This window comes from Gadus macrocephalus, chromosome 10 (assembly GCF_031168955.1).
Source record: "Gadus macrocephalus chromosome 10, ASM3116895v1".
In the NCBI taxonomy this organism is placed as follows: domain Eukaryota; kingdom Metazoa; phylum Chordata; class Actinopteri; order Gadiformes; family Gadidae; genus Gadus; species Gadus macrocephalus.
This window is the reverse complement of record NC_082391.1, coordinates 11,387,703-11,397,367: the sequence shown is the minus strand read 5'-3', so window position 1 is coordinate 11,397,367 and position 9,665 is coordinate 11,387,703. Positions and strand designations below refer to the sequence as shown.

Sequence of the window (9,665 nt, the reverse complement as noted above, 5' to 3'; positions counted from 1 at the left end):
TGCTCGGCGCTCATGCTCAGGCCGCTATGCCCCGGATCAATCAGGGGTGGTTGATCATTAGCTGGAGGGTATTGATTCATCGTTGCTACATACAGGCCGTGTCGGTCTCAGCGTTGTGTGAAAGCAGGGTGACAGAAGTCGGCCTCCTCCCACAGAGGGACGGATCACCTGAGGAGACCTGGGTCCATGTTCTAGCAGAGACAACAAGGCATGGTTCATCGTTGGTCCAACATCACATTACCTCCAAGGTCATAAACAAGCCGGCAGCCGACCAGCGCTGCGTCCGACAGCTCGAGGCCCTCCCATCCAACGAGCGTAAGTGAGTTACAACGGTCTTCTTTCTCCTCCAGTATTCAGAGGGCCTCCAGCCCTGCTCCTCTCCACGACTGGAACCTCTGCAGCTCATCCTAGCCCAGTCACGCTCTCCCTCCTCCTCCATCACATTCTCCCTCCTCCTCCTCCTCCATCACCATCACCCTCCTCCTCCTCCATCATCACCATCTCCTCCTCCTCCTCCTCCTCCTCCTCCTCCATCACCATCACCCTCCTCCTCCTCCTCCATCACCATCTCCCTCCTCCTCCTCCTCCTCCTCCATCACCTTCTCCTCTTCCTCCTCCATCACCTTCTCCTCCTCTATCCGGTTCCCCCTCTCCCTCCTCCTCCTTCTCCCTCCCCCCCTTGGACGGGGGAATCCTGACGGATGGCCAGTGTCTCCTCTCTGGGACCGGGGCCATGAGTCACAGCAGACAGGCCCGAGGGGCCGGGGGCCCTGCCCCCCTTCTCCAGTGCGTCGGGACCCTGGGTCGAGGGTCCATCTCTGGCGGGCACAGGAGCCAGAGGGCGCTGCAGTCCGGGCGCAGGCCACCGCTGCCCGCCTCGCAGACGGACATTAGGCCCTACCAGAGTTAAAATCCTATTAGTTTGAGTCGGGAATCGGATTATCGTCGTCGAGAATCACTCGTCTGGCAACGAGGGTCTAATTTACGCCAATCAACGGCAATTATTGAGGGGAAGAGAGCCCCTATTAGGGGGCTCATCCACTTAGTCTAATGAATGGGGGAGATGGAATCTGGGTGGTGGACGGCCAATAGCAGGCCACAGCTGAACGCCAGTGACCAGTGGCTGAAGAAGAGCCACTGTTATTCCTCTGGAGAGACGGACTGGGCCAAGGGGCTGGCAGGCTCTGGTCTCCCCCATCACGGGGGGGAGAGCGGGTGAGGGAGGGGGAGGGGGGAGTGGGGGGCGGTGCAGACAGCCTGGCTACCCTGGAAGCCATAACTCGACGGTTTGGTGAGACGGCGGGGAGAGATGTTGTTTCCTCAGCTGCAGAAGGTCGGAGCTGCTCTCTGTCTGCTTAATGTCCTTCTCTGAGGCCCAGCAGCAGACTGCGTGTCAGTCTGGCGGCCGGGGCTCAGGACAGCGGGGTCATCGGGGCACGGAGCGGCAGAGAGAGAGAGAGAGAGAGAGAGAGAGAGAGAGAGAGAGAGAGAGAGAGAGAGAGAGAGAGGAGAGAGAGAGAGAGAGAGAGAGAGAGAGAGAGAGAGAGAGAGAGAGAGAGAGAGAGAGAGAGAGAGAGAGACGCTTCTGGAGGGTCCTTGGCGTTTGGGGCCGCCGTCAGTGGATTCGGGTAGAAAGCGTGATAGCTCAAAAGCTGAAGTGACACTGCCCTCTGCTGTCAGACGACAGAACTACAATAAATAGTATTTTAGAAGAGGGTTGTATTAACAGCTTGATGCATGAGAGCAGCATTTGCTTCAGGTAAACAACAAGGCCATGTATTGTTCATCTCTGTGTAAATAAGGTGTGTTGAACGTATGTTTTCAACTTCAGTTGGGGTGAGCGTGCTTGCGAGATCAAAGGTCAAAGGTGAATCTGAAATGGAAAGCTGCATTAGAGCCCTAACCCTGATTCATAAGACTTTTTAAATCAAAGCCGTCAACATGCAGTCGGTTCTCGTCCCCATACTATCACAATGCCAACACTGGTAGTGTTGTATAAGTATTTTCTGAGCAGATCTGCTGAATATCATTGAACTGAATATTAACAACAGTGTTTCAGTGTGGATGGAAGGGTTTTTTTGTGGGGCTTTTATGCCTCACTGTGTTGTGTTTCTTCAAGATTTTAGACTGGTGAACCTGACTTTTCCAGGGTTCAGAGAAGTTTCCGTTTCAATCAGTAACCCACTGTGGTGACAAACAACGAAGTGCAACAATCCACAAAGGCAGGGCAATAAACTAGGGCACTTAAACACAAAACGAAAGACAATACACGCTATAATACACTCACTTCACACTCAATGTTAAACCTAGGGGGGGGGGGGGGGGGGGGGGGGGGGGGTCTTTGACTGCATACAAGAACACAAGCGATGCCGTGATCTGGAAATCGCGTTGCAACCAGCAAGCTTCCGATTTCTGCACGACTCGACAGTCAGGGGGAGACAACGGCAACACACAATGGACTTTCGTCAAATGCGTGTCAGTTGTTTCCATTCCGAGGCGTTAATACAGTGTAGGCTACGTATTTATGACTCATTGTTTCCCCGGGCCCCGGGTATAGCAGGCTTTCAGAGGAAGACGACCAAGAAAGGCAGCGAGCCTGTCCTCTCTCGGTTCCCCGGCAGGGTGAGGGATTGCTGGGACCCACACCAGCCTGCCACAGGCTGCGTAGGCTTTATTCCATCACTCTCTCTCTCTCTCTCTCTCAGAACAGCTCATCAGCTAGTGGCCTTCAGGGTGGAAACTTGGAAGAACCGAGTTGAACAAGTGTCCCATTTCAAAACAAGTCACTTAATAAAGTGACTTATATTAATAAAGTGATGCTCCAATCTGCAGTTACGTTTTAACTCAGATTATGGATATCGAGTATTTGTTGGTTTAGTTATTGTTATGCATGTAGTTATTCTACATGCTCTTATTTTCCTTTTTAATAGGCCTATTGTTTAATTCTGTCCTGTTATTCTGCTGCCTTGACGGACTCACTTTCCTTTTAAAATGGATTAATAACCTACCTAATAATACATTAACTTATATTATTATAAGTTAATGTTATCTTGAAAACTCAAATGGTCACAGAGCCAAACAAAAAGCGAACAATTATCTCATGAGCAGCCCTAATGACTATGGCTATGGATTATGGCTCAGAAACCCATGAGAAAGGAAACGGAAATTTCAACTTTTGAGTGGGTTGGGGTGATAGTGCACATAATTACACATCTGAGCCGCCAATACTGTAACTCAATAAAACGGAACTCCTCAAAAGGATGTCAAATATGAGGCAAGGAAGATACTTTAACAGAGTATGTTTCCTGTGAATGGACCTTCCATAACTTTAAAATAAGCAATATATATATAGATATGAAAACTAAATAATAAGAATAACTTAATTAAAAATAATCGGTAAGCCTACGTATGATAACGAAATTATTCAATTAAATGAATTAAAAATAAGCTATAGGCCTACATATGAAAACAAAATAATCAAAATAACTGAATTGTCCATTTCCGAATGCGTACGACAGAACGGCTGTAAGGGCGGTCGCCTGTAGTGGGTGCTGCGTCACCGTAAAGCGCAGCTCAAACCAACGCAGTACTTTAACCCGCATTTCGTTTCGTCGGGGGAAATAGAGAACGACGCGTTGCGGAACAATGTAGGCCTATTGTATAACGGTCAAAACGCAATGCATGTCATATATGAAACATAACCTCGACGCCAGTACCGTGTTTTTTACACTTTATTCTCTCTTTTACCGTCGCACGTATAACGTTTCATTCCTCAGGGCGTGATTTGAGTAGCGCTCGTCGGTCATTGCTAGCGACCAACGCTAGTCCGGCCTAGCTTAGAAAATGACGCGCGGCGAAAAGATTTCATGTGTGCGTTGTAATGCAATGTGTGGAAATAAAAACAAAAATTCCCCTTTTCCATCTCCTTCAAGAGTCCAGACTAAAACACGATGTTTGCATCGAACAGAGGAGCGAGGCGGACTCGTTTCGACCAGATCCTCCAGAGGAACCAAATCGGTCTCCCCGATTTCCCTGGCCCGGCGGGGACCCCCAGCTCCCCCGGCCGCGCGGGGACCTCCAATGCTACCAAACAAGGTGAGGCTAGAGGTTAGCATTAGCTCAGATTTAGACACATGTTGTTGCTAGGTATTACAATCAAATCAAATAAAGTTGCCATGTGGCACCACGATAGGTGCGCACTTTTAATTTGAAATCGATTTGAGTACATGGGTAAAGTGTATTTATATTATATGAATGCATTAATATTCATTAAATCAGGGGTGCACATAACTTTTTCAGTGGGTTACTCAGGTGAGTACCAGGAGATTTGGTTGGTACTCACCTCATAAGTAGCGTGGTCTTAAAGTCTTAAAAGTGCAGTCGTCCTCAGTGTCGCCCCCACTGTCCACTGCTTCAGCTTCCTGCATGGTAGATGATGAAGATGCTGCAGATGCACCTCCCTGTCCTTGGTTGAGCCTCCGATTAGCTGTCTCCATCCACAGGTCAACAGCCTGATTTGGGTCAAATGTCTCTATGGTGTGCTTTGACAGGTGAATGTGCATCAGGGCTGAGAGACGAGCATGTGACAGACGAGATCTGTACTTGGTTTTTATTATGTTGAGATGTGAGAATCCCCTCTTAAAGGCAGTGTAAGAGACAGCTTAACCACCTTGAGGATGTTGGAGTAAGCATCTGGGTTACTTGTATTTACTATTTGGACTAAGTCATACACAGAAGAGGCTCCCAGGCGTTTTCCTGCCTGCTTTAAAGGGAAACTTCATCCATTTCCATTAAGCTTTGTATCGTTAGAAACCCACGCATATTTTTGAATGGTCGTGCATCATTCCCTTATTTTATGGAGAGACTGGAGAGATCCGTATTGATCTCCAACACTTCCTGTTTAAGATGACGCAATATGACGATTTTTGCGTAGAAGTAAATAGGAAGTGTTAAGGTGCGGCCACACCAACCGCGTTGCTCGCGTTGGACACCGCGAGTACCGCGCCTAACCTGAAGCTTGACCGGTGTGTGGTGGTTCAACGCTCCACCGCGCCACCGCAGCTAGATGAGTCCATGTCCATGCAAGTGAACGGAGCGTTCCCTCTTTGTCATAACTATCAAACCAAACATCCTTCACATTCACTGAGCAAAAATTATGAAATTAAAATGCACATTTCTCCCTAAAAATGTTTCCATAAACGCATTTAATGGCGTAACTATGTAACTATTTCCACCCAGAATAAAGAAAGATGTCGGCCGTGGCTGCGCTGGAGTCCGAGGTAGGAAACCCAAACGCCGCGTTTGGGTGCATGATAGAGCTTAGATCGGGTTAGATTAAATAATCTCGGATATAAATAACACTAATCGGGTTAAATAACTTCACATGGTGTGTCTGGTGTGTTTCCAGCATTCATAGTGTTGATCAGCAGAGAAATAGTCCGCCAAGACGTTGAGGTTGCTGAGCAACCAGAGACTCTGTCCATGCAAGTGAACGGAGCGTTCCCTCTTCGTCATAACTATCAAACCAAACATCCTTCACATTCACTGAGCGAACATTCTGAAAGTAAAATGCACATTTCTCGCTAGAAATGTTTCCATAAACGCATGTAATGGCGTAACTATGTCACTATTTCCACCCAGAATAAAGAAAGATGTCGGCCGTATGCTTCTGTGCAAGCTCACTACTCTCTGCCAGTGATGTCGGGTCAAGCTCCACGCTGATTGGCTACCGTGGCTTAGCGTCACGCGTTGAAGCGGTGAAAGTTCAATTTTCTGAACTCCGGGCGTTGGTGCGGTGGGCGCGGTACTGCGTTTACGTGCGTAATTACGTGCAACTTCCGCGCCTAAAGCCCCCAACGCAACGCTTCACCGCTTCACCGCGTGTACCGCGCCTAGACCAATGGTTCCCTATGCAAAAATGCCGATTTTCAACGCCCCTACCGCGAGCAACGCAGTTGGTGTGGCCGTACCTTAAGAGGGGAGGATTCTCGTAAGACTACAAGCACTAGTCCCACCTCTCTATAGGGGGTGGGACCCACTGACGCTACAGACCTATTAGAGCAATGCCAGTGGGTGGGACTTCACCAGCAGAAACTAACATCCACAGCATCTGAAGCTAAGCTAACAGAGGCTGTTGATAAAAATGAAGTACAATGGCGGAAGGTACCGGATCTTCACTAGAAATGTTGTGTGAAATGATTTTCAAGCAGTCTTGCGGTATCAGCTTGGTAGATGGAACAGCGAGGTGTCCGATAGGAGGAGATCTAGATCAGCGGGAGTGGCCAGCGAAGCTGTGCATCGTGGTGCATGGTGGGAGTTGTTGTCTTCAATCCACAAGCGCCAAAAAGTCACTTTCTGCCTTTTCTCGGTCAAGACGGCACCAAATTAGAATTTTATTTTATTATTCGACTACAGGACCCGATTTCAATACATATCAGGGGTTGACACTAAGGTTTCAAAAGCACTTGCCCATCGGGCAAGTACAGGTCAGGTTCAACTTGCCCGAATGTAATGTTCACTTGCCCAAATTATAATCAGAATCGTGAACGGGCCTCTTTTTGAAAGGCACCCGGCCTGGTTTTGGGGGGGCTCAGAAAAATCATCCTAGCTCAGACTGAAGCTGAATGTTAGCTTCCACACATGTGTTTAAAAAATAACAAACTTCTCTTTCTTTACTTATTTATCGAGCGATCACATCGTGCCATGAAGTGATTTCAGTCCACAGTTGCAACCTATTAAAGCTATCGCCAAGTTATATGTAGACCTGCATGATTTGATGCAAATGTACATAACTAAATGTCAGAGGTAGTAGCAAAGATGTCTTTTTTAACTTTCAAGTTTCTTGTAGCTCTAACTGAATAATCACAATCGCGTTTCTAGCAGGGTTGTCAGTCACGATACTGGATTTTCTAACTTCAACACTATTCCTGGAAAAAGATCGATATTCTATACCATTTTCGATATCAGGGGAAACGTTTTTTTCAGGAAAGAACATACCCAAAGTAAAGAGATTATATCTCCACAACTGCAAGGGCGATAATGTCATCTTTGGGCCAAAAGAAAGATTGTTGTGCAAGTGAAATATTCAATGGGGATAATACTTGGTTAAAGTGAATAAAGCCACGGAACACAGCATAAGTGGAAGATAACATTTCCACCTGAAATAATTATCAGTATCAGTTGGTCGATATTAGTTGGGAGCGCTGTCTTACTATGAGACACAAATAAGGTAGATGTCTTACAATTTTGACACTTGACACCTCTATTTAAAGTTCAGGGCAATCGAATGCACCAAGCCAAACACTCGCAAATAAATATAGGCTATGGCCACTAGATTGCGCTGAAGAATATGTTTTCTGATTGAAGGCAATTTACCTATTTCCTAAGAAACCTTCTCTTATTCATTGATTGAAAACACCATGTTAAGTTGCAAAATTTGGCCCAGATACTGGATAATCTGTTTATGGTGGTTTTATTCGATCAGAATCAACTTTGTGGACCAAAATCACAAAGGTAATACTTCATTTTTGGTTGTTAAAAGAAAAGGGGACGTTTCTTCTTAAGTTGTTATTTGCGAGTTTTAGTCACAGAATGATATGGTTTGGACTGTTGGAATAAGTGGAGGCTCAGCTTTCATGTAATATATACAGTAGTTTGTGAGGGTCCAATTTCGTGAAAAAGATCGCTATTGCTGTGCGCATGTGCACAGTTATGAAACACAAAACCGTGTTCTTGACTTTCCTTGATAATTTGCCTCAATCCAAAGTACTTCCAAACTGCACTCCTCCATCACTACTCCATTTAACTTCTACCTAAACCGTTCGCGGAGGTGCTGCACTTGAGATGCTAGCTGTGTTGGCTAACCTTTAGCGAATCACTGCCAGAGACCGCACTGCGAGTGAGTGACAGAAGGCGGGGCTATATTCGCACTGAAGCGATGCGTGTCTGTTAACTCGCTTTCCGAGAGAAGAGAAGACAGCGCGCTGATCAATTGCAAATACTTCTATTTTGTGTGGTTTTGCGGAACAAAAGGTTGTTCTGCAGTTTCTAAAAACATTTGAATAAATAGCTTTTATATTAACATCCACCCAAAATCCACTTGCCCGTTCGGGCAACCAGAAAAAATCTCAACTTGCCCAAACATTTTTTTTACTTGCCCCGGGCAAGCGGGCAACCGTTAGTGTCAACCCCTGCATATTCATGCCTCCACCGATGAAATGCTCCTTTAAGTGCATCCATTCTGTCACAGTGGTTTCTTTGTCAAGTTGCAAGTTGGCCTCATATTTTTTGAGAATGCTGCAAACTGTAGTGTTTCCAAAACTGTGGAGGTCTTGCATTTCCTGAGGCCATGTTGAAGGATCAAATCCTAAGAAATGATCACATGACTTGAGGGAGTCATATCTGATTTCAAACTCTTCAATTAACCCCCTGAGTAAGTTTGTCTTGATTCTGTCATCAGCATTAGAAACTGTGTGCCCTGCTGTGGCCTTCACCATCAAGCAGAAGTGTGAACTGTCCAATGGCCACCATGAGTTCATCCTTACATTCTCCAATGGTCAGCTTTTCCTTCTGAAACCTAATGGATGTGGTCTTCAAAATGTTGCCAATGTCAAGCATGTTTGATAGAAAGCACTGAAAACGCTCTGTGCAGATATGCTGCAAGTCACTGTTATCACTCGAAGCCAGTTGCATTTTAATGGCTGGCAATAGTCTTGATACTTTTAACAGAATTTCATGCCTCCATGCAGACCACCTGATATTATGAAACTTACCCAGTTTCACAAAGGAAATCTCACACAGTTTCTTCAGTGCAGCAGTTTTTTTTGCTCCACCTTTTTGTAAATAAAACTGCAGCAGCCTGACCACAGCGCGATTGAATGTCTCGCAGTAAGGAACGTTGCAATCAGCTGATTTTGCGCAATTCTCCAGTGTATGTGCTGTACGCAGAACGTGCACAAGGGAGTCTCCAACTGCTGCAAGTCGCCGGAGTTTAGGCACAACGCCGTTGTACACACCGACGTTGACAGCAGCCTTTGTCTGAGCACACAGCGACCAACTTTGTTGTCCAGTCATCCAAGCCTGTGTCCTGGAAAAGTCTCACAAGTCCGTCTGTTATGGCCTGCGCGGTTCGGTCAGCACCCAGTTCAATCAGTCCAACAAAGTCTGAGGAAATGTCTCCGTTGCTGGACACACACACAATGTAAACTATTTCCTGCTCGGTTTTTGTGATATCCTCAGATCCATCAAACATCAGCCCCCAAAATTCAGCAGACTGCAACTTTGCTTGTAAATCCGCGCTGATGGTGTGCGCGATGCTCTGCATGATCCGTGTGCCCCCTCACGTGAATGATATGCACCTCCGACATTTACTCCTAGCCGCTTCAGTAAAGGAATATCCTCAGAATAGGAAGACATGGGACGTGTGTGTTTAGCTTTATGGAAGGCCAGGAGAAAAATATTAAACGGAGCTTGCCGCTGTTCCTCATTCAGCTTGTCTCGCCATCTGGTAAGTGGGCGACTGGCTATTTCCTCTCTGCTAGCTTGTTTATTAACAATGGCTTGCGCCATATTCGTGTGCTCCTTGCTCTTTTCATGTCTCTCAAATAAAGGATGGTTGAAATTCTTTGAGCCTTTATAAAACGCACCTGTTTTGTCTGGTAGATGTG

The 9,665-nt window shown here is 46.4% G+C and overlaps 1 protein-coding gene across 2 annotated transcripts in view; it reads left to right on the top strand.

Moving 5' to 3' along the window:
- Positions 1-3,530: 3,530 nt before the first annotated feature.
- The window catches only part of adad1 (adenosine deaminase domain containing 1 (testis-specific)), a 30,010-nt gene continuing 23,875 nt past the window's right edge, over positions 3,531-9,665 (top strand). The window contains exons 1-2 of one of the 2 annotated variants that reach the window (XM_060063471.1): positions 3,531-3,647; positions 3,933-4,095. In XM_060063471.1, the coding sequence (XP_059919454.1) occupies positions 3,951-4,095 (145 nt within the window). In that variant the 5' untranslated portion in view covers positions 3,531-3,647; positions 3,933-3,950. Of the gene's footprint in view, positions 3,648-3,932; positions 4,108-9,665 lie in introns of both variants that reach the window. The other variant, XM_060063470.1, reaches the window with a different exon arrangement.